Source organism: Microcebus murinus, chromosome 4 (genome assembly GCF_040939455.1).
Source record: "Microcebus murinus isolate Inina chromosome 4, M.murinus_Inina_mat1.0, whole genome shotgun sequence".
Classification (NCBI taxonomy): Eukaryota; Metazoa; Chordata; class Mammalia; order Primates; family Cheirogaleidae; genus Microcebus; species Microcebus murinus.
Genome location: NC_134107.1, coordinates 2,411,322 through 2,436,454, shown reverse-complemented (window position 1 = coordinate 2,436,454; position 25,133 = coordinate 2,411,322). Strand labels below are relative to the sequence as shown.

The 25,133-nt window shown below is 56.2% G+C and overlaps 1 protein-coding gene across 7 annotated transcripts in view; it reads right to left on the bottom strand.

The window, feature by feature from the left end:
- The window catches only part of MYO9B (myosin IXB), a 95,569-nt gene extending 70,566 nt beyond the window's left edge, over positions 1 to 25,003 (bottom strand). For all 7 annotated transcript variants that reach the window (XM_076001503.1, XM_076001497.1, XM_076001499.1 and 4 more), the window contains exons 1-2: positions 24,866 to 25,003; positions 3,634 to 4,527 (exon numbers count right to left, since the gene is read on the bottom strand). In XM_076001503.1, the coding sequence (XP_075857618.1) occupies positions 3,634 to 4,470 (837 nt within the window). In that variant the 5' untranslated portion in view covers positions 4,471 to 4,527; positions 24,866 to 25,003. The remainder of the gene's footprint in view (positions 1 to 3,633; positions 4,528 to 24,865) is intronic.
- Between the last annotated feature and the right edge of the window lie 130 nt (positions 25,004 to 25,133).

Sequence of the window (25,133 nt, the reverse complement as noted above, 5' to 3'; positions counted from 1 at the left end):
CCCCCCCCAGCCCCGGAGCGAGGTCTGGCCGGAGAGGTCGGCAGTGCCGAGGCTGAGACGCCCAGCTCTCAGCGATGACAACCTCATCTTTTTGCAAGCAGTCGCCCCCGGAAGCACGTTTACTGCCATGACGTGGGTTTGGCTCGAGCCCCGTCTGGGCACCACCCTCCCTCGAGCGAGCGGCGTGGAAGTGCCAGAGAAAACCGGCCTCGCTGCCTCCCGCTACCGAGGCCCCGAGGAGGAGGCAGCCTGGTGAGATCAGGCGTCTGACTCACAGAGGGTGACTAACCGCCATCCACGACATCCGGGAGAGCCAGTGGACTTGGAGGCTGGAGCCAGCTTCGCCGGCCACCCGGGGGGAAGTGGCAGGCCCCTAGGAGTATCCGCTGAGCTGGGGTGGCCCTCCTTGGCCCCAGCACCAAATGCCACCGACTGGCACCCCATGGGGGCTGCTGTGGGCTGGCTCATGTCCCCCCGCACAAAGCTACGTCCACATGCTCAGCCCCGGAACCTGCCAACGGGACCTTGTTTGTAAACAGGGTCATTGCGGGTGTAGTCAGGATCAGCTCAGGCTATAGTAGCATGGGCCCCACACCCAACGAGCGGTTCCCTCGTTACAAGGAAGCCAGGTGAAGACACGAACGCACGGGAAAACGACCGGCCAGCAGAGACTGGAGTGATGCGCTCACGAGCCAAGGAATGCCTGGAGCCACCAGAGAAGCCGGAGAAGGCCACAAAGGATCCTCTCCTGGAGCCTCAGGATGGAACGTGGCTCATGTGTCACCTCTTTGGGGATCGAGGTGCTCACCCCGCACCTGTGGGCTGCCATAAGGACCCATCTGGCCAAACACTCGACTTGGTAAATGTGGGGTCCATCCTCTCGCTTCTATACTGAATCTCTGATGTCACTGCTTTACCCTGGATGGGGGTGCCAGGCGAGGACGCGGACGCTCCGGCCTACAGCTCTGTCGAGACCCCCCGTCCATCTGTTGGGAAGACAATGGTGTCATTGGTGGCGTCACTGGGGCTGGGTCCTGGAGCTGGGACGAAGCTGGAGTGGCCACGTGACCCCGTGAGCTGGGTTGTGTCCCACCTCTCCTCAGAACCTCCATAGCTCCTACGTCGCCTGGAGTCCTCCCCGAGCTCCTCCTGGGAAGGGCCCCGTGTGGCCACCGCAGAGCCCGGTGGCTGCGCCAGCACCCGCGCGTGGCAATGGTGTGCACGGCGTTCGAGGGCTGAACAGATCACCTGACTAGGTCAGGCAAGCACACACAGGGGCGAACCATGTAAAAATGGAAAACATATATTCTGTGGCCAAATTGCTCAGTAGTTTCTAAAAGCTCCATTCAAAAAAACAACAAGGAATCTTTTACATTACTTATATGGGAGAAAATGATGACAGGCGACATGTTGGCCCGAGGCTGGGTCTTATGACCATCGTCCCGCTGATGGTCTCGAAGAAGAGGAGGAACCGAGATGTGGTCCCCAGGCCTGCCTAGAAATGATTTCAGACAAGCTGCAGGGCAGCCCTCCGCTTGGGGGCATGGGCCAGAGGCCAACACTTCCGGGAAGGTGGGGTCTCCGCATACCCCACCTCTCCCCTCAGGATGTACGGATGGGGAAACTGGGACACATCCATATGATGGGCTATTATTCAGCAATAAGAAATGAGCTCTCGAGTCACGAACAGACACAAGAGAAACTCATATGCACGCTGCTAAGTGAAAGAAGCCAATGTGAAAAGCCCCTATGCTGGCTGGGTGCGGTGGCTCATGCCTGTAATCCCAGCGCTTTGGGAGGCCAAAGTGGGAGGATTGCTTGAGGCAATCCAGGAGTTCAAGATCAGCCTGGGCAAAACAGCGAGACCCGGTGTCTACAAAAGATGAAAAAATTAGCCAGATATGGCGGTGCATGCCTGTATTCCCAGCGACTAAGGAGGCTGAGGCAGGAGGATCGCTTGAGCCCAGGAGTTTGAGGCTGCAGTGAGCTACGATCAAACCACCGCACTCCAGCCTGGGTGACAGAACAAGACTCTATCTCTTAAAAAAAAGCAAAAACAAAAACAAAAACAAAAACAGAGAGAGAGAAGAAGGGCTACATACTGTCTGATTCCAATTAAAGGACACTCTGAAAAAGGCAAAACTATGGAGACAGTGAAAAGCTCAGTGACTGCCAAAGGCTCGCAGGAGGGAGACGAGCGGGTGGGACGCAGGGACTGTCGGGGCAGTGACACTACCCCGTGTGATGCTACAGTGGGGGGGACTAGTCATTCTACGTCTGTCCAAACCCGCAAAATGTGCAACAGCAAGAACAAAACCTAATGTAAACTCGGGACTTTAAAAGCCCATGGATGGGACCCCGAACCCGGAGACGCAGACCTCTGAGACCACAGGGTGCCTGGTCCTGAGCAGGTGACAATGGCTGTGCTGTGTTCTGAGACACAGGGAGGCATCTTGCCCCCAAACCCCCGGCGTGAAGGGGGTGCTATGCGGTCACGTCCGCCACCCTGCACCCAAATGCTCACCCACAGGGGCGCTGGAGACTGGGCAGAGGGTGTGGGAGGCTGGGTGGTCCCTCCTGCGCTGCCTCTACGGTGCTAGCAGGCAGCACCCCGGCTCTGTGGCCACGCCTCGCTGCTCTCCCAGCCCCCGGCCTGCATGCCTTGCGCGCTTCCTTTCGGCCTGCTGGCCCCCTGGAAATGCCTTGCTACGAAGCATGCCTTGGACCGTTCGGTTTGAGGACACCAGCGCTTTCTTTCCAGGACCCTTCAGTCATTGAAGGTGTATTAATCACACTTTTTTTTTCCCCAGACAGTCTCACTCTGTTGCCCGGGCTAGAGTGAGTGCCGTGGCCTCAGCCTCGCTCACAGCAACCTCCAACTCCTGGGCTCATGCAATCCTCCTGCCTCAGCCTCCAGAGTAGCTGGGACTACAGGCATGCGCCACCATGCCCGGCTCATTTTTTCTCTACATATTTGTTGGCCAATCAATTTCTTTCTATTTACAGTAGAGACGGGGTCTCGCTCTTGCTCAGGATGGCTTCTAACTCCTGACGTTGAGCGATCCTCCCGCCTCAGCCTCCCAGAGAGCTAGGATGACAGGCGTGAGCCACTGCGCCCGGCCAATCACACGTTTTTTATTTTCTGCAATTCGTGCTACTCTGACGCCTGCGGCCTGGCTGGGGACCCCTCCAGATGTCAGCCGATTCCTAGAGACAGTCCAGGACTCGCCTTCCACAGGCAAACCGACTGACCCGGAGCCCGCAGCCCGGCCACCTCCTCGACTGGGCTCTCGCGCTGCAGGCCACCATCCCTCTGCCCTCGTCACTGCAGGCCCCGACACCTGACCCCTAGGTAGCGGTTGTCACCAGAGGCCACTGAAATGTTTCAGCCAAGCCTGCCTACCCTGCCCCACGGAGACCACAACAGTGTCCTGCCCACGACCCCCAGTGCCACGTCCCCCCGTGGCCACGTGCGGTATCACGCCCCACCCTCGGCGGAACTGTGGGTGACAAACTCTCTTCCCAAGGGCTGTCCTCTCCCGACCTGCTCCCCCGCCCCACCCGAAGGAACAACACGACAACAGTCAGAGGCCTATGTTTCAAAAACAAAGGCCGCCTCCCGTCCCCACTCACCTCCAGCACGGGCCCGGCGCCCAGGATGGTCCTCTCGACGCCGCTGGCGTAGCCCTTCTGGCTGAGCGCCGTGAGGCAGTGGATGAGGAAGTTGGTGCTCTGGGTCTTGCCCGAGCCGCTCTCGCCGGAGATCACGATGCACTGGTTCACGCGCTTGCGCAGCATGGCGTAGTAGGCCACGTCGGCCAGCGCGAACACGTGCGGCTCCAGCTTGCCCAGCTGCTGGTTCTCGTACATCTTCACGTACTTGGGGTTGTAGATGGGGAGGAACTTGAAGGGGTTGACGGCCACCAGGATGCTGCCCGCGTACGTGTAGATCTTCTGCTGCAGGAAGCGGTGCTTCAGGTTCTTCAGGAGGTTGTCCTCGGTCAGCTTGGGGAGGTTGCACAGGTCGTCAAAGTCCGCCTGCTGCCGCGGCAGGAGGCCGCGCTCCACCAGGCGCCGGGTGGCCGTGGCCTGGGCCACCAGCTGCATGTGCACGTACTTGATGGTGCCGTCCGCGTTGCGCTCCTGCAGCAGGAAGTAGTAGCCGTCCTCCTGCGGGTGCTCGTCCTGCGCCCGCCGGGGCCACAGCAGCACGCGGTGCACCGGCGAGTCGCTGGCGTCCAGCACCCACTCCTCGCCGCCCGGCTCCTTGACCTCCGCCAGCACGTAGCGCTTGGTGCCGTCCAGGCGCAGCATGGCGACGGCGTCCCTGATGACGTCGGACGTGGTGCTGTCCTTGGTGGCGGTCACGCGGCATGAGGCCTGGCTCTCGGTGGACAGCTGGGGGTAGATGCGCAGGTGGTAGGCCGCCTGCTCCCGGCGGCCGCAGCTGCCCGCCTCTTTCACACTCATGCTGCCGGCCGCCTGGCTTCAGCATGCCTCCCGGGCTTGGGGCGCGCGCCTCCGGAGCTGGAAGGGAGGGCACAGTCAGGCAAGGTCGGGGGGACGGGAGGAAGGGTGTTGGGTGAGGCCGGCGTCCCCCGGCCCTGACCGGGCTCTCCCACAAAGCCAGAGGCGACCGGCCAAGGTGCCTCTGTCGTTTGGGTTTTTACACGCTTTTTGAGAGACAGGGTCTTACTTCTGTCACTCAGGCTACAGCGCAGTGGCATGGCCATAGCTCACTGCAGCCTCGAACTGCTGGGCTCAAGCGATCCTCCCGCCTCAGCCTCCTGAGTAGCTGGGACTACGGGTGCATGCCACCACCCCTGGCAATTTCTTTTTTTTTTAAAACTTTTTGTAGAGACAGGGTCTTGCTAAGTTGCCCAGGCTGGTCTGAAACTCCTGGCTTCAAGTGATCCTCCCACCTTAGCCTCCCAAAGTGCTGAGATTGTAGGAGTGAGCCACTATGCCCAGCCCTTCTGTCTGTCCTTAAGTGTGACCTCCGACCCAAAGACTGGGGCTCTCCTGGGTGACATCTCCAGACACCCCTCGGAGACCAGCCCTGCCCCTGAGTTTGCTCCCTCCCAGCCCTGCCCAGAGGCAGCCTCTCAAGCCTGACGTCCAATAGCCACGGCCACCTCTCTCTGCTGAGCCTCTCCCAGGCCATGTCCTCCCTGGCCTCTCACCTCTGACAAAACGTCCCCTGGCAGCTCCCCAAGCCGACGAAGGCTCAGCCCCGCAGCCCTCGGCAACACACCGGGGGCAGCGAGAGGCGTATGAGGATGGACGAGACTGAACCTGCCCCGAAACCCCGGATCCCTGAAACTCCAGGGTCCCCGAAACCTAACCGAGGAGGATGAAGTCAGAGAGGCCACCCGGAAGGCGCTGGAGAGAACAGCTCAGAGCACATCTTCTTCCAGAAGCCACAACTCCAATCTGCTGGGGACAACATCAGACAGGCCTCGAGTGGGGGATCCTATAGGGCAGCCGGCCAGTGCTTCCAAGACTGCCAAGGTCATGGGCAGCCAGGAAAGATCAGCAAGCCGCCCCAGGCTGGAGGAGACCCTCAATGCAGTGGGGAGCCCTGGAAAGGATCCTCGACTCGAGAGGGGACATGAGTGGAAGAACTCATGACACCCGAACAACGCACAGTAGCCATAATTGATGCTGAATAATTTATACCAGTTAGTATGAAATAGTAATATCAATAATAAGATCAGTTAATAGCAATGCACCTATGTGGATTTGTTTTTTAAAAAAATTTTAAATTATTTTTTACTTATTTTTTTCAGAGACAGGGTCTTGCTCTGTTGTCCAGGCCGGTGAACTCCTGGGCTCATGTGATCCTCCCATCTCAGCCTCCTGAGTAGCTGGGTCTAGAGGACACCAATCATCTTTTATTTTTTGTAGAGATGATGTCTCCCTATGTTGCCCAGGCTGGTCTCTAACTCCTGGCCTCAAGCGATCCTCCCGCCTTGGCCTCCCAAAGGGCTGGCATTACAGGCGTGAGCCACCGCGCCTGGCTGAAGCTGATGTCAACTTATTCGTTGTGCCTAATGTGCCCTGGCGTCAGCTGTGCACGTTCCCGGAGCTGCGCGTGGGGTACGGGGGTGGGGCCTCTGCAGTATCGTTGTAACTCTTCTGTAAATCTCAAGTTATTCCAACAGAAGAGGTTTATTTTTCTTAAAATGCATTTGGTTCTGAAGGTCGCAGGAAAAAGAAAACGCACCTGAAGCTGGTGACAGCCCGTCTGGGGCCTTGGAGCAAGAGGCATAAAGGCAGCGCGGGGGACAACCAGGGGTGGTGGAGGGTATGGAGGTGAGCGAGACCCTGGCTCAAAGCCCAGCGGGAGAGGCTGGTGTGCGAACAAACCCCAGAGCTGTCAAGTGTGACAGTTAAATGGCATACACCAGGAGCCGTTACCTTTGAGGGCCGGGATGCTGGCAGCAACATCTAAGAGGTGTTCTGAGGGATGAAGAGGAGTTCGTTCAACTGGCTCACAAAAGGACGGAGGAGGGTGTGACAGGCCCATGGCCTGTCTTTATAAATACAGTTCTGTTGGAAGGCAGCCTCCCTCACGCATTCACATCTCGTCTGTGGCTGCTTCTGCTACAGCAGCGGAGTGGAAAAGTCACGCCAGAGACTGTGATAGACACCCTGGAAAGTCTAACGTAAGTACCATCCAGTGCTTCACAGGGAACGTTTGATGACCCGTGCCCTAAACCGGAGCGTGACTTGGCACCCTGAACGCGAGGGGGCAGGGCCACAAGAGGCGGAGACGACCCAGGTGCTGGGAGGAGAGTCCCGCAGCAGTGCTGGGAAGGTGGAGGCAGGGGGACGCTGAAGCTGTGCCGTGCGAGGCCGAGGCCGCTGCCGTAGTGCACAGCGGGGAGGACAGAGGCAACAGAGAAGGAGGTTGGGGGAGATGAAATATTTAATCTCTGAAACTTTTCCCTAAGCCGGGCATGGTGGCGCCCACCTGTAGTCCCTGCTACTCGGGAGGCTGAGGCAGGAGGATCTCTTGAGCCCAGGGGTTGGAGGCTGCAGTGGGCTATGATGATGCCACCGCACTCCAGCCTGGGTGACACAGTGAGTCCCCTTCTCTATAGCAAATGAAGACACTGCCCCCCAAACAACAACAAAAAACCCCCCACTACTTTTCCCCCAAATTACTAAGTAACCGCAGTATGCGTATGTGTGTGTGTATATATATATACACATATGCATGGTAGGTCTCTTCATTCAAAGAGTCACATCACCCCTCAGAAAAACTCCATGAAATGAGGCAGCTCACCCCCTTTGGAAAACACGGCGGCGGTTTCTTTAAATGTTCGCCATGCACCTAGCCTGTGGCCAGGCAGCCCTGCTCTCGGGAGTCGCCCAAGAGAAATGATGTGGACGCCCGTGCACAAGCTGGGACATTCACAGCAGGAGTATTTCTAAGAGCCCCAACCTGGAAACAACTGGAACGTCTGTCAAGCAGTGAAGAGATGAACAAACTGACCATACGAGGGAACACGATGACTCAGCAGTGAGAAGGAACCGACCTCTGACACGTGACAAACTCAGAATCATTGTGCTGAGTGGAAGGACTCTGACAAAAAAGACGGACAGACCCAGCAATTCTGCTCCGAGGTACAGACCCCAAAGAACTGAAAACAGGGACTCAAATTCTTGTGCACCAATGTGCACGGCAGGACCATTCCCAATGACCAAAAGATAGAACTACCCAATGTGCATCAGCAGATGGATGGATAAACAAAACGGGGTCCGCCCAGGATGGAATAGTACGCAGCAATAAAAAGGAAGGAGGCATCGATCCCTGCTGTAATGGGAACACACTTCAAAAAGATTACGCTGAGTGACAGCAGCCAGACACAAAAGCCCACACGGTGCGTGATCTGATTTACACGAAACGTTCAGAACCAGGCAATCCACAGAGACGGAAAGCAGAGCAGTGGTCACCGGGGATGGGGGAGGAAGGCAGGGCATGACTGATGGCGGGGACCGTGTTTCCTTCTGGGTGATGAAAATGCTGAGATCAGATAGAGCTGGCGGTTGCACAACATCATGAATACACTAAGTGCCACTGGGTTGTATGCTTCGTTTTAATCGTACGCTTTAAAGGGTGAATTTTATGTTCTGTGACCTCCCCTCAAGAAAATTTTATCAATAAAAAGAGTCCATCATGTAAGAGTCCATATGTATAAAATTCCAGAAAATGCAAACTTATCTATAGAGGCAAAGAGCTGATCGGTGGCTGCCTGGGGGTAGGAGGTGTGGAGGGATGACAAGGGGTCTGGGGACACTTTCTGGCTGACGGATGCGCTCACCACCCCGGCCACGGTGGTGGGTGTACAGCTGTTTGCGAGTCACAACTCAGCACACTGCTGGCACGTGCGGTTTATCATGCAACAACTACACCTCGATAAAAATGCTTAAAAATCGTGACAACTATGAAAGAACCCTCTTCCCTGGGAGTTTATCTTTTCAAAACTTCTTGCTCCATTTTCAAAACGTTCGCCCCCTGAGCCGGGCACTGAGCTCCCAGGACAGCACAGCAAGGGACACTTGGGAGCCACCAAGTGCCTCAGGGGCTTGAAGGCACCATGTGGTGCTGCCCGCATGGCTGTCCCAGGACACGATGACAGTCAATCATGGAATGTCCCCAGGCAGTGTCACGGGGCCACAGAGGGGTGACAGAGGTTTGCGTGCTTCCCAGCGAGGTGAGAAATCAGAGGCGTGTGCCGTGATGACAGCTCCATGGAGGCACCGGTGTGCTTACGCCTGCGTGCTCGCACACACGGGACACACACGCGTGACGACGCACAAATGTGCACACAACACTCACAGGAACACACCCATGCTCACGCACATACATAGCACATACATGCACGGCCATACATGGCTGCACACTCATGTGCTCGTGTGCACAGACACACGCTAGGCTACAGGCATGAATGGACACACGCTCATGTGCAGCCACACACATGCTTGTAAACACACACGTTTGCACGCACGCACACACACACACACACACACACACACACACACACACTCGAGGAGCCGAGTTCAGGCAGAGTCGGCCCCTCCTGTCACTGCTACTTGTGTGACAGCGGCTGGGTCCGGCTTCCAGCCAGCAGGCTTTGCACCGTCTTACGGACAAGCTGCCTGGACGCAGGCAGCAGGGAGGTCACGCTGTCGCGCCTCCTCCTCCTTCCTTCGCAGCAGAGACCAACTCTGAGTGAAAAGCCAGGAAAGCCCAAGGGACCTTCCTCCTGCTCCCTGCGGCCTCACCACCTGCCCCGAGGGCGGAGGGTCCTGCGGCCGAGGGCGGAGGGTCCTGCGGCCAGCTGCACTGGGGCTCGGGCTGGAACCTCTTCGGGAACAGAGGCCTGTGGGGGGGTGCGCCTGTAGCTCTGTGCCCCTTGGTGGGTGCCAACAGCAGAAGGACAAACGCTCAGGAAACCCCACTTGCAGAGACTGGGGGCCGCAGGGGACAGTCACAGGACACAGCGGTGCCTTCCCCACCCCCAAGCCTCAGGAGGAAGTGGATAAGGCTTGCTCAAGGCGGCAGCTGACTGGCCAGGGCTTCGGGCAGGCCGGGGTGGGGGGCAGGGGCACAAACCAGTTGGGACTGCTTGCAGCAACCCCTCCCTGAGGGAGGGGCTCACCTGCATGCCCTGCTCCTGCTGCGGCAGCCCCTCCCCTCAGACGGCTGTGGGGCCCTCACCTGGCCTCACCTGGCCTTCCTCCCTGGGGCAGCCTGCATTTCCCTCCCAGACTGCAGGGAAGGAGGGCTCAGGGGCTTCCGGAGTGTCTCCCATTCTTAGTTGGGGGGGGGGAGCTGGGAGGGGCAGGACCGTCCCGGAAACAGCTCATGTGCTCCTGTCTTAAAAACAGAGACACCGAGAAGTCCTCTCTCCCCCACAGCCAGCCCAGGGCACAGTCCGGATGCCTCCTCACTTCCCCTCAACGCTACCTGCCCCGGCACCCTGCCTTCCCCTGAGACCACAGGGCCTGTGCCTACCCCCCTGCAAAAGTGACACCTATCTCTGCAAAAAATAGAAAAACTAGCCAGGTGTGGTGGCGCACACCTGTAGTCCCAGCTCCTGGTGCCATCTTGTCTCCCCGGGTGAGAACACAGCTCTAGGTCCTCAGCCACTCAGCGGCCAGCTCTGCCCCCAACACAGAATCTCAAGGTGCACTGTCTCCCTGACATGGGAGGAGCAGACAGGTGGCACCGGCCTATAGGTGTGTTCTTTCGCCTACAACGCTGGGCTGATCCCCTTTGCCTTGGCCAAAACCCATCCTCATCGCAAACACCCCCAACCTCTGGACAGACGAATCCATGTGACAGGTCCACCCGGAAAAGCACATGAGAGTACCTGTCTCACAGCATCCTCACCAGCACTGAGTGTTAATATTTTCCTCAATCCACAGCCATCAGTGGGCACACGAAAAAGAATCTTATCACTATGTTCCTTCAATTATCAGGCTGGGTGGTTTTTTTGTTGTTGTTGTTGTTTTGTTTTGAGACAGAGTCTCCCTCTGTCACTCAGGAAAGAGAGTTCAGTGGCATCATCATAGCTCACTGCAGACTCAAACTCCTGGGGTCCAACAATTCTCCTGCCTCAGCCTCCCTAGTAGCTGGGACTACAGGTGTACACCACCACGCCCAGCTAATTTTTCTATTTTTTGTAGAGATGGGGTCTTGCTCTTGCTCAGGCTGGTCTTGAATTCCTGACCTCAAGCAACCCTCCCGCCTCAGCCTGCGAGGATTACAGTGTCGGCCACTATGCCCCGCTTGGCTGTTTTTTTTCTTTAATTGTGTGCACTGAGCAACTATTTTCCTGTTTTCATAAACTGCTCATGTCTGTTGTAATATTTTTTCTATTGAGCCATGACTATTCACCTTCTTGTTCTAGAAGAGCTCTTCCTACAGAAATGGTATTGATGCTTTGTCACACGTGACAAAGCCAGTTCATACCCATGAAAACTATTGCTAATGGGATTTTTTTTTTTTTTTTTTTGAGACAGAGTCTCACTTTTGTTGCCCTGGCTAGAGTGAGTGCCGTGGCGTCAGCCTCGCTCACAGCAACCTCAAACTCCTGGGCTCAAGCGATCCTCCTGCCTCAGCCTCCCGAGTAGCTGGGACTACGGGCATGCGCCACCATGCCCGGCTAATTTTTTGTATATATATTTTTAGTTGGTCAATTAATTTCTTTCTATTTTTAGTAGAGACGGGGTCTCGCTCAGGATGGTTTCGAACTCCCAACCTCGAGCAATCCGCCCGCCTTGGCCTCCCAGAGTGCTAGGATCACAGGCGTGAGCCACCGCGCCCGGCCTGCTAATGGGATTTTTGATACAAACAGCACATTTTTAGGCAGGCAGATCTGTGGGCCATTTCTTTTATGGCGTCTACTGCCACTCTTAGCCCAGGTCTGATAAACACCAAACCACACTGTTAGTTTGCACTCCCCTCCCTTCCGGATTTCTTTATATTTAAGCCTTAGTCCCTCTGGGAATTATGTTAGTGTATATATTGATTTCCTACGGCTGCTATAACAACACATGACAGGGAGCGGCTGCAAACAACAGACACTGATCCTCTCAGTCCTAGAGGCCAGGGTCTGAAATGAAGGTGTCAGTAGCCTGGTTTTCTCCCCGAGCCTCTGGGCAGACTCTGTCCCGGGCCTCTGTCCTGGCTTCTGGTGGCTGCTGGCAATCCTCGCATTCTTGGGCTCGTAAAGGCATCACGCCTCCCTCTGCTCCCCCAACACATGGCCCTCACCTCTGTGTCCTCTTCTCTTGGTATTAGGTTATTAAGTATGAAATGTCTGATTAGGTTTGGCATTAGGTTTGACAGCTGAAATCTCTGACATTCCACTTTGACACTTCTTGCCGTATGTTCACTGCGAAGGTGTATCCTCAGTCTCTCAAACGCATGTCGTGGCTTACAATTATCTTGCAACTGTTTTTTTAGAGCAGTTTTTGTGAAACCACGGAGAAGTAAAAAATCCGTGTCATTTTCGAGTGAGTTCCGTCGTGGAGCCAATGCTGTGCAAACGGCTTGGAATACCGACGGAGTACGTGGGCAGCGTGTGGCTAGTGAACGCGCGGGGCGTCGATGGTTTGAGAGATTCCGTCCTGGTGATTTTTAATCTTGAAACTGAGCCACGTGGGCGACCTGAGACCAAGGTGGATAATGATGAGCTGAAAGCTGTCGTGGAAGCGAGTCCACCTCGATCTCTGCGTGAATTAGCAGCAAGCTTTGACGTCACTATCCCGACAATATCGGACCATTGGAAACAAACGGGCAAGGGAGAGAGGCTGGAGAGATGGGTTCCTTGTGAATAAGCCAGTGTCAGAAGAGAAGCCATCTCGAAGCTTGCCTGTCTTTGCTGTCAGGACATAAAAGTGAACCATTTCTACACCATATTGGTATCTGTGATGGAAAATGGATTCTTTTTGACAATCGGAACTGTTCGGCACAACCGTTGGATAAAGATGAAGCGCCGAAACACAGCCCCAAACAGAATATTCATCAAAAAAATGCGGGCCGGGCGCTGTGGCTCACGCCTGTAATCCTAGCTCTTGGGAGGCCGAGGCGGGCGGATTGCTCAAGGTCAGGAGTTCGAAACCAGCCTGAGCAAGAGCGAGACCCCGTCTCTATTTAAAAAAAAAAAAAAAAAAAAAAATGCTAACGGTGTCTGTTTGGTGGGCCAGCGCTGGTATTACCTACTACAGTTTCACGAAACCTGGTCAGTGGCTGACAGCGGTGTCTACCGCAACCAACTGGATGAAATGAGGAGGATGCTTGCGATTAGGCAGCCGAGACGGGTCAGCAGAGATAGTCCAATCCTTTTGCAAGACACGCTCAACCACACGTTACACAGACAACACTGCTTATCTCGTCTGAGATATAACAAACTACACTTCTGATGTGAAATCAGACATTTCCTATCTAACGACCTACCAACGCTGAGTTACTTCCCACGAGTGGTCTGCCTCTGGGCCGCTGAGGCTTCTGCGGGCCCATGTGTTCTGACGGTCACAGCTTCAGAGAATGCTCTCAGACAGCGGCACCTTCCTCGGAGGGCTCGATGGTTTTCTGTGGCTCCCTGGGACATGTTCCCCAGTAAGTCTCGACGGAGCCTGGGACTCGGAAGTTAGTCACGCTGTGTGGCTTAAGATCTGTGTCACAAGTGGATGTGAAACCTGTACCTGGAGAATCCCCCGGCTGTGGCTGGAATGAGAGGAAGCAGTTCTGGGACTGAGGAACCAGGGGTCCGGGGTCCCCGGGGGTGGGGGTGGGGGGCAGCTCAGGCCAAGTGGCAATCTCGGGTCGTGGCCGTGTGTCGAGGGCTGCAGATCCTGAAAGCCTGTTTCTTTCCTTAATCCGGATCGTCTCGCCAAACACCTCAAGGTCAACACGCCTGTTTGGATGCCCATCTTGTGCAGTGTGGACAGGAACCTTGAGGCCACATGTGGCCTTCTGGATCCTTGAGTGCAACCTTTTGACTGACTCCAAATTATACAGAACAAATCTCTTATTAAGAGGGGTGCAGCAGAGAAAGATGAAGTTTTTCTTGCCTCCTTTTTTTTTTTTTTTTCCCCTGAGACAGAGTCTCACTCTGTTGCCCGGGCTAGAGTGCTGTGGCATCAGCCTAGCTCACAGCAACCTCAAACTCCTGGGCTCAAGCAATCCTTCTGCTTCAGTCTCCCAAGTAGCCAGGACTACTACAGGCATGCACCACCGTGCTCCGATAATTTTTTCTATTTTTAGTTGTTTTGGCTTGTTTCTTTCTATTTATAGTAGAGACGGGGTCTCGCTCTTGTTCAGGCTGGTCTTGAACTCCTGAGCTCAAGCGATCCTCCCGCCTCAGTCTCCCACAGTGCTAAGATTACAGGTGTGAGCCACCAACGCGCCTGGCCCCCAAATCCTTTTACTAAAAGGGGTGCAGCGGAGAAAGATGAAGATTTTCTTGTCTCCTTTGGTGATTAAAAAAGAACAATCTTGAAATCAGAAGGCCGCAGCTCCCCCATCCCAGCACGGAAAGCAAGTTGGCAGATTATAAAAATCCTCGCTGAATCGGCCAAAAACTGAAAACAAAATGCCTGTCGGCGGATGAACGGGTAAACAGAACGCGGCCCATCCATGCAGCGGGATGTCTTACTCAGCCATGAAAAGGCATGAAGGACTGACACCTGCCACCACGTGGATGGACCTTGGAAACATGGTGCCTCGTGAGAGAAGCAGACACCAAAGCCACATGGCATGGGCCTCCACTGACGTGAGATGTTCAGAACACGCAGATCCAGAGAGACGTGAAGCAAACTACCAGTTGCCAGGGGCTGGGGGAGGGGTAACAGGGAGCGACTGCTAACGGGCTCAGAGTTTCCTTTTGGGGTGATGGAATGTTCTGGAATCAGAGCTAGTGGCTGCACAGCATTGTGAATACACCGAATGTTACTAACGGCAAATTTTATGTTACGTGCATTTTACCGCCATAAAAATTGAACACACCTGTTAAAAAAAACTGAGCTGCAAAAAATAAAAAGGCTTTGCAAAAGGCAGACTGGTATAATACTTTCCGCACTGTGAGAAGACGAGGATCTCAGTTTGGGGCCTTTCTCTCCTGTTCCTACAGAAAGGAGGCGCGAGGAGAATGGGAGGGGGGTAAGTGGACAGACGTGAATCAACCACTCTCAAGGCCTGGGCAACGAAAAGCAGGCTCCTGCCTCCGGGTCTGGCGGAGGATTCGGAATGTACCAGAGCATAAGACCTCTGGACGGGGCCTCTAGAAAGTGTAGTGTAGCCGTTTCGTTTATATAAGGCCATAATTTGAAGCCACATGTTTATCGGATGAAATCATTCCCGAGCTAAGAGGAGAAGGCTAACATTACAGCGGAACAGTCTAGGAAGCGCCGTGTGAGACTCAGCCCATTTCCACTTTTCATGCACATTTTCCTGAGCCCGCTGAGAATTTTGTTTAGAAGAAACAAGCACATGAAATTATGGGGAAACCAGACATACACACTGACAAACGACTACAAAATCTGCCTGTCCGTCGGTCTCGGCAGCTCAGAGCTTGAGGGCAGCTTAGAGTCCTTCTTTCTCCCATTTTGCCCCACCTGCAACCCGACCGGAAGACGACAGCTCGCTGGCGGGTGAGTCAGGAGGAAGGGGGCGCGCGGGGGAAGAAAACCCCACGATTCTTTGCAAAATGGCCCAGTGCAGGTGATAGGAGGTGGGGCAGCTGAGCTCTTCCGGGGCATTTCAGAAAGTGGGGATGGCCCTGCGGATCCACCGTGGCGGGGAACAGACCATGCCAAGGTCCAGTATGGGACATGGAGGGAAGAAGTGGTAGGTGGACGGGGTGGCCTGGACCCTGCTGAAGGGCCAAGACCCAGGGGTGGGGCGGAGCGGGGACTCCTATCGGGAGCAGCTGGGTGAGCCGGGAATGTCAGAAATCAGCGTCCGACGGGTACGATAAATAAAGCGACGCCGTGGGTTGATGAGCGTCTCCCCAAAATTCGTGCCCACTCAGGACCTCAGAACGTGACCTTGTTTGCAAACGGGGTGCCTGCAGATGTGGTTACCTAAGACGAGGTCGCACTGGATCAGGGTGCGCCAAGTCCAATGACGGGTGTCCTCACATGAGGGGAAGAGACACGAATACTCGCACGGAGGGAAGGTGGCACCTGAAGACGGAGGCGGAGACTGGGGAGACGGAGATGCAGCCACAGGCCCAGGAACACCCGGAGCCACCAGACGCTGGAAGAGGCAAAGGAGGACCCTTCCTCCTCTGGAGCCCCCGGAGGGAGCGCGGCCCCACTGAAACCCAGATCTCACACTTCCGTCCTCCACGCTGGGAGCAAATAAAATGCAGGTGCTCCACACAGCAAGCACTGGGTGTTCCACTCGCCATTTACAGACGGGTGCTGGGGAAGCCTTTGGGTGGCCGCAGCCTTTCTTCTGCCGTAACTGAATGTCCCTGAGAAGTCCGTCCCAAACACCCTCCCCTTGCTGTTGCCAATTCTGTACCCACAGGGAATCGAACCTGTTCAGAATGTCCCTTTCTTCCCCCACGCAGTTGCCCTCCCCACCCCCACCTTCCACTTGGCCCGTCTCATCTCAGACTTTGATTGGTCTGAGCCTGAAGCCTGGAGACAGTCCCTTCCTGGGTGTGTGCTCTTCCAGCATGTTCTAGTCACCTGCCTCCCAGCACGAAGCACCCTCTGCCCTGCCATACATACGCCCACCCCTTGCAGCCAATCCCCCTGCCTGGGGTTTGGTGCCTACACGCGCCATGAGGCCGTCTTCTTGCCACGCCAGGCCAGTGCCGGGTGCAGGAGGGAGGGATGTGGCCGGCAGAGCCTGGCCAGGCCAGGGCGGTGAGAGGGCAGGGGCAGTCAGGGCTGGTGTGGGAACAAGGAACCCAGTGTGGCCGGCGGGGCTGAGGCGCGGGGAGCGGGGAGGGAAGAGCAGAGGTGGAGAAGGTTAGATCCCACTGGGCCGTGCAGATGCGGTCAGATTTTCATGCAAATCCCATGGGGAGCCCTGGGTGGTTTGAGGCAGCGGCACCAGAACCAGAGTGATACTAGGAAGAGGTCACCAGACTGCGAGGCACGTGGACTACGCAGGGTCGGGGTGGGAGCAGGTCCCCTGCAGTGCGGCTCCCTTCCCGCAGGTGTCTGGGGCGGCTTGGGTCAGGCCCGTGAGAAGCAGGTGGGTTCTGGTCACAGGTGGAGGGCAGACCTGCAGAACCCCGCAGGGGGCCGGGCTCCTGGCCTTTCCCAGGTGACCTGTAGGCTTGTAAATGAAGCTGTGGAAGGCTGCTGGGGAACGGGCCCGGACAAGCAGAGGAAAACCCTTTGTGACCCCCTCTCCAAATCGCACGGCCCACCTGCCATCACACCAAGGTGGAAAGCCACCTCGGGAGTGACAACAGTGACAGTGCACAAAAGCCCTGCTCAAGACTGAACGCTGGGGGCACAGACAGGCGAGTCCTGCTACAGCCAAGCAGTCCCCAAGGGAACAGGAGATGCAGCATTTGAGTCCTGCTCTGTTTTTATTTATTTATTTATTTTTCTTGGAGACAGAGTCTCATTCTGTCGCCCTGGCTGGAGTGCAGTGGCATCATCATGGCTCACTGCAACCTCCAACCCCTGGGCTCAAGCGATCCTCCTGCCTCATCCTCCCGAGTAGCTGGGACTACAGGCGCACTACAGAATGCCTGGCTAACTTTTCTATTGTTTGTAAAGACGGGGTCTCGCTCTTGCTCAGGCTGGTCTTGATCTCCTGAGCTCAAGCGATCCTCCCGCCTCGGACTCCCAGAGTGCTAGGATGACAGGCGTGAGCCACCACGCCCGGTCCTCACTCTACTTTTAAGGGCACTTTGAGTGACTGCTGACAAGAGGGAAGGAAGATCCCATGAGGATGTGAAGGAATGCTGCCTCAGAACAGGGGCTTCTGTGCCAGCCTGGTCCCAGGGGACAAGGCAGGATGGCCAGCTGCTCTGGTCCCTGTGGAATCTTCTCTGTCACAGGCCCCCAAGACACATTACTTGAGCCTCAAGCTGAAAACAAAGTAGTTGCTCAATAAACACCAGCCTTTTCTGAGCTATCAGCAAATGTGTGCTGTGATCCTCCTCTGCTACGAGCTGTGTGTTACCTCAAAATCCACTTGCTGCCTCCCACCAAGAGCGCCCCTTCTGGTTTCTTCAATCACATCCCCTTTGATTCATAAACCTCTTCAGGTGGCCCACAGGCCTGCTGGGTTTAACTTTGAAACGGCATTGATGTGATCTCAACAAGATTCACTTTTCCACGTCACACACGTCTACTGAGACATAACTCACACCCCGTACGACACACCGTTTAAAGCCTACCACGCAGCGGCTGTTAGTATATTCACGCATATGTGCGACCCTCAAAATTTAAGAACATTCCTATCACCTCAAAAATAAACCCTGTACCCTAAAGTTGCCACCCACTGCCACTGATCCCCCAAGATGACCCCTGAGTTCGTATCACTCCCATTCTCCATGCCTGCTGGCCTGCCTAGGTCGCTAGCCGGCACCCCCTCTGCCCGACGCTTCCAGCTTCCACGTGGGGTGCTCTCTGCCTGCCAGAATCGCCCCACGACGTCCATCTGTGACCTTGGCCCTCAACTGGACGAGGGCAACTTCTCCTCCTGGCCACGAAGCCCACCCTCTGCCTCGAGTCTATGAAAGGCCACGGGGACCCGGTTCCACCTTCCCATCACCTGAACCTGAACTTGGTTGGTGAGGGGAGCAATGGTCCCAGGATTGAAGCCTATCACGCGCCGTGGCTCTACAGGAGCAGAGTGGAAAGAAGTCCCCCGGGCCAGCCTTCGGCTTGACATGCAGTGTCTCAACCGCCTCTTCCTGCCAAGAAAACCGGGCATTCTTTTACACCAGTGGTTCTCACTCATGGCCAACTGTGCCCTCCCTGGGGGACACTTGGGGCAATGTCTGGAGACATTTTTGGTTGTCACAACAGGGAGGAGGGGGTGCTACTGGCATCTGGTGGGTGGATGCTGGGATGGTATTGACACCCTATAGCATACAGCCCACCCCCCCAAGAGAGTGATCCAGCCTCAGATGTCAGCGGTGCTGAGGGTGAGCAACCCTGCCTCAATCATCTGTAAAAACTTGCATTTAGATCCTTAGCTCAGATGAAACACCCAGATAAATTCCGAATGGGTTGTGAACTGGGGTGATCCACCCAGCTGCTTTCTTCTTCCTGACTCAGGCTGTGTATCTAAACGCGTGCAGCACCCTAGGACATTAGCGGGTGAGATGATTACAGGTGTGAAAGTCTGCTGGGCATCAAGAGAACCCCCAACCTAGGGTTTCTCCCCTGGGGCTGACTGTGCCCTCCAGGGCACGGATCTACGGCAGCACCTGGAGACATTTTTGGTTGTCACAACAGGGAGGAGGGGGTGCTAATGGCATCTGGTGGGTGGACGCTGGGGGTGCCACTCAGCATCCTGAGAAGCATAGGACAGCCCCCGCCACACAGAATGATCTGCCCCCAAACGTCACCAGTAAACCACGCTTATCGTAAATAAGAAAAGCAACATTTGCACACTTGAGGCCTCCTCAAGGACTCCTGGGTGCATGAGACGTTAGCATGATTCTGACTCCACGTTCGCTTGGCTGCGTGAAATTCAGAGCGAGAGCGAGTGCCGGCCTTGTGCGGTAACTGCCCAGCTTGCCACAGTCTGAGACACCTGGCCCCGTTCGGGCTACCTTCTCCACTCCGGGATACCCCAGCCCCTACCTGCTTCGCCTGCATCTTCTCCTCTCCCTGCTCGGCTAGGAGACAGACCCCCACCCAAGGGACCGCGCAGGGAAATGGACCAGCCCCGCCAGTGCCCACAGGCTTTGCTCTTCCTTTGTCTCGCCCACTCTTGTGCCCCTGATAAACAGCATCGCTGTGTGACGGCCCCTTGGCTGATCACCTTGGTGACCTTCGCAAGTAGTGGGGCCCTGGAGTGCTTGCCAGGAAATGAAAGCCCCAGGTGAGGCACAGAGTCCCAAGAATCAAAATCCCAAACGTGGCGCCTCGGTCCCCTGGTTTCACCACCCTACGACGGGACGGAGGAGGTGGCGCCTCCCGGAGAGGCTCTGAGCTGTGGGCTCCCGGGAGAGCCAGGGCAAAGCCCTGAGCCTCCTGCCACCCATGTGCTGCTGTGACCTCACTCGTGAGGAAGCGGTCGCTCTCTCACTCTGCAGGCAGACACACCCCCACCGCATGCTGGCTGGAGAAGCCCCCGGGTCTCCCTCTTCCTGCAGAAACCAGCCCCTGGCTCCTGTCACAAGCCCATCCACTGCTGGGTGCCTCGCAGTCCCCGTGGGGCTGTTCATCTGACTTCTGCGCGTGTGACTCTGGGCTGAACGTGTGGGCAGAGACGAGGGCTGTTTTCTGTTCTCAGTATCCCCAGGGGCCAGCCCGAGTCTGGCTCCCAGCCAACACTTCCTTTTTGCAGAAGGATTTGAAGACCTTCCAGAAACTTCTTTCGTCTAATCGCTTGTGGCGGCAGACGGTCCCGAGGTCACTTCGGTCCATTAATGGAGCTGCTTTTGGATGCCCCTCCAGGAGACCACGGGAATACTGAGAACAGAGACCCACGCCCTTCTGGGCACACGCAGCCGCCTGGGCCTGGCTCTAAACACACCCCCTTGTAAAACACCCCAAGCAAGATCCATTCCTCCCTGGGCTGGCTCTGTGCCTCTAGTTAGTTGCTCCTGAACGTACGAGTGCAAGATCTTGAAAATTCCCCAAAAGGAGCTTCTGAAATTGATGTGACCAACCAACCTGTCCACCCCTTAAAGCATTCATTTAAAGGAGATGAAGCAAGATGAAATTATCTTCTGTTGGCATGACCATTTTCCCAAAAATTACTTCACTATCTTAAAATGAAAATTTTCCCCTCCTCAGTGTTATGGGCTGGGCTGGACGACTTCCTCCCCCAACCCCAAATATTCACACATTGAAGTCCTCCTAAACCTCAGTACTTCAGAATGCAACTGCATTTGGAGACGGGGTCTTTACAGGGATGATTAATTTAAAATGAAGTCATTAGGGTGGGCCCCGTCCATATGACTGGTGCCCGTGTAAGAGGCAGTTTGGACATAGACACAGGCATGGGGGTGGACAATGAGAAGATGGCCACATACAAAGTAGCAAGAGAGCCCTGGGATGGATTCTCACAGCCCACAGGAGGAATAAAACCTGCCAACACCTTGATCTGGGATATCCGCCCTCCAGGACTGTGAGCTAATACCTTTCTGTAGTTCAGGCCACCTCGCCTGTGGTACTTTGTCACGGGAGCCCTAGCAAACTCATACGCCCAGTAACGAAATCCCCGTGGCTGGCTCCCTTTGCACACACAACCCTGCGAGCGGGGCAGAGCCGGGCTGCAAACGGATGAGTCAGACAAGGACAACTTCTTAATGGAGCCGACGAACCCACAGGCTGAACCCTTGAATCACTACTTTATTTATCACTGGGCTCGGACTCAGAAAGTCTCGCCTAGGAAATGAGTAGAACCCAAACTCATTAGCTGCATTTCTGAAACATGGCTAATCTCTGGGGCTCCTTCCCGGCCAGGATGAAAACCGAAAAGGAACGAACAGAGCTCCGAGCCACAGCGGCGGCGGTGGGCTGGTGCGGAGACAGAGCCCTTTGTTTTGCCACTCTGGGGACAAGGAGGGCAGAAGAGAAGGGCCTGTCTTGCTCTGGGGAGAGGCCGCCTGGGGCCATCTGAATGGCCGGCAGAGCAGGGGTTGCCTGGCACAGTGGGATGGGGACTCTGGGCACATGGAGGGCTTGTGGGTGGGGCACAGGGGCAGCACCCAGAAGGGGTCGTGGGCCCTATGGCCCCAAGAGCATGCTGTCTCCTCTCATCGAGGTGAAGTGGCAATGTCATGGTCGGATGGGGAGGGGCGGAACAGAGGAGGGGATGGCGAGGCAAGGGCCTTCCAAGAACAAAAATTCAACAGTGTGTGCCTGGGAACGGATGGGCGGCTAGAGGTGAAAGGGCAAGAGGAGATAATTCCACTGACAAAAGCCATGTATATCTGGGGCAACCTCCAAAAGTAGCTCTTGGGAAGAGAATCTAATACCTCTAATCTCGGGAGAAAAGCAACAGTTCGTTCTGAGACGAGGACAGTTCCTCCAGAAATCCAGGTCAGTGGTCACACAAAGGAGACAGAGACAAGGGCACCCACTGTCCATCCTTGGGTACATTGTCTAACTCCCCCTGCATGCATTCCTCCTTTTTATCGAGACCCGCTCCCTCCAAATTAAAATTGACTGGACAGCAGAATTCGCTTCCTGGTCTCTGCCCGCACTCCCATCCTTGGTGGCAGTTTGTCAGGAGCTCCACAAACACCAAAGACCCTCTGGGGTACCGGTGGGCTCCGGTCAGAATCCAACCTTACTACACAGCATCAGTCCTCACCGGTGGGTGGGGCTGGGGGCGATTCTGTCCCCAGACGACATGTGGCCATATTTGGAGACATTTTTGGGTTCTTACAACTCAGGGGGAGGAAATACTACTGGCATCTCATCAACAAAGACCAGGGGTGCTGTTCAACACCCTACAGTGCACAGGAATGATCCAGCCTGAAACGTCCGGGGTGGTGCTTTTGACAAAGTCTGCCCTAGAGACCTGGGCCTCACCAGTGAAAAGTTAGTAAGGATCCACTGTGTTCTAGAAAGCCCAAGGAGCCATCTCTGAAGTCATCTCCTGCCTGGGCCTGTTTCTGTATCAGGAAAATAGGAACAAGGACCCTCTTTGCTGGTGGGTGGCAGAATAAGAGAGTTGGGGCGTATAAAAGCATCTACCGTAGAAGATGTTTGGTAAACGGCTCTGCTTGTGCAATCCCCTCTTCCTGGCTTGGGTTAACACTCTGTACATTTCCAGGTTTGACTCAGGGCCAGCCACCACTTCCGAGGAAACCTGCTGGGATCCCCCTCGTCCCAAAGCCTGTGCCGGCTGTCCCTAATCCTTCCCCCACAATATCTTGTGCCACCTGTGTGGCCACACTGGCCGCTTGATCTGAACCCCCATTCTTTCCATGGGGAGGACACTAGCATGTCCCTCCTCCAGGGCATGAGGGCTCATCTCTGTCCCTGGGAACCAGCCAAACGCCTGGCACGATGAGCCCTCAACTTAACTTAGGGCCCACCCAAGACACACCACTTTGGAGAGATGAGGAACAGGAAGCCGCACATTAGCAAGCCCCTGCTGGGGAGAGAAAAATGAATCCTACCATCAAATAGAAAGGGGCAAGTCACCAGACAGGACCCGAGGGAGGGTCTTGCTTAGGGATTTCCAACCAGAACGGCGCAGTCAAAGCTTTGGGAACAGGTGCAATGTGCCAAAGCTCGGTCGACACCATGATTTCCTATGTGGAAGATAAAGAAGTCGTCAAACATCGTTCTTGCATACAAACTGTTGCACAGAAAGTCATATAAAAGTAGGATTACTGTAGCAAAGAATTCAGAGTCGGGGGGCTATCTAAAGCCCAAGTGGCGAGAGTACTGGAGGCGAGAATGTTACTGAGAGGGGTTGGTGTCAAGGTAGAAAAATGATGATGGAGGCCAGGCCGTTCATCTTGCAGGCGCGGAAACAGGCAGAGACTTGACCAAGGCCAGGGCCTCCAACACAGGAGACCCTGCCTAGCCACCCTCCTAGAGCAGGGAGGAGGCAATACCCGGGCCCCGGGATCAGAAGACTCCAGGCCTGATCATCAGAGTGTCTTGGCCAGGCAAGTCCATGGTCAATGCCTGTGGGAGGCACAACTGTGGGCTGTAATCGTGCCCTTGGGCAAGCATGGCCCAAAGCCACCTTTCATGAAAGCCAGAACGTTTTGGAAATGGAACAGGTGGTTACATCCCTGTGACTTTCTTTATATCCAAACTATCCAGATGCGCCTCTTGAACCAGCTACAATAAACCAGATACAAACCTGGGCTCCCCAGCACTCCTGGCAGCTCCCAGACAAAGATCCCTGCAGTCGGGAAAGGAGACACGTGAATGGCGATAAAAGCAACCCTAGGCCCTTGCCAGAGCCAGAGTCGGACCCCTCAGACGGTGGAATAACTCTCCAGTGGCCAGGTCACCTCCAGCTAGCTGCTCCCGGACACCTTAAGACTCCTCTGGAGACTTGAAGACCAAGAATGAACTCGGGAAGGTGGAGCTGGGACCCTCTGGCTGCAGAGCACAGTGTCCCCACCAGCTGCCACCTCAGACAAAGAGGCACAGAGAGGTCTGCCCTCAAAGACCTCAGGACTGTAGGGTGCCCAGGAAAGACGGGAGGGCACCCAGCTGCACAGCCTCTCCAGGACCCAGCTCACAGCAGCCTGGGGACAGATTTCCTGTATGTCGCCTCACCCACTTAAGTCCAAGGATGCAACTCTGCGGAGGTGGTGACAGCCCTGCACACGCCGGTGAGTGCACACCGGCCCCCTCCCTCCTGAAACACAGTTCCGGCCCGCTGCCACTGCAAGCCCTGAGGCTCCTTCCTTGCTCCCTGGGACCCCAGAATCCAGCCAGTTTTAAGAGGAGAGTGGTGCAGTTTCCAAGACCAGGAGGCTGCTACTGAGGGTGCTGGGACTTGCCCTGGGTCACCCAGCTGTTGGGTGTGAAGGCAGGAAGGAGAGGAATCAAGAGAGATGGGGGGGATGGAATTTCCAGCAGCTGCACCCCAACATCTGCACGGGGCCACCCTAGCCTTTTCCTTCTCTCCCCTCCTCTCCAGGCCCTGCCTGGACCTCCCTCCGTTCTTGCCATGACTTCTAACCCCCCTTTTCCCCTTCCACCTGGCACATCAGTGGGTTCAGAACCTCTTGCCTCTACTGAGCACTCACTGGGTGCCGGGCGCCCTTCCTTCAATCGCGCGGGGACCGGTCCTGTACCCCTTCCCCCGCCGCTCCCCAGCTGTTCCCCCGTCGGCCCGGCCCCCTCCCCCAGCCTGGGCCTCTCAACCCCGCCTCCTGGCCTCCCCCAACCCCGTTTCCTGCGACCCCCCAATTACCACTTAAGCCACGTCCTCTTCGCAGAAGCTGCTCAAAGCCACAAGACTCACCCCTCCCACGCCCGCAAACTCCCTCACCAGCCCCCGTCCCAACCAACTGTCTTCTCGTTCGTCTCGCTTCCACTTCGTCTCCCGCAACCTCCCCACGGACCCCCAGGCTCGTTCCTGCCCCCCTGGACCCCGCCGTCGCGTCACGGCTCCCCTCAGGGCTCCGTCCCCCTCTTCTCTGCAGCCCCCGAACGCGCCCTTGGAGCTCGAATCCCCAACCCGCGGCCGCCTGGAACTCACCTGGGCCTCGGCCGCCGCGCGCCGCCGGTCGCGGGCCGGGTCCCCGCCCGGACGCCCGCCAGCAAGCCCGCCCGCCGCGCCTCCGGCCGCTCCGCCCCGCGCGCCCGCCGCTCCCCCGCGCGCTCCGGCTTCCGGGTTCCGGAGGGGAGGGGCCGGGAGTAACGCCGAGCGCGTCACGGGGCGGAGCGCCACGGACGCCACGCCCCTTCCTAGGATCCGGCTCCCCACCCGCAGCCGCCACCACCACCTCCGGCCGCTCGCGGGCGAG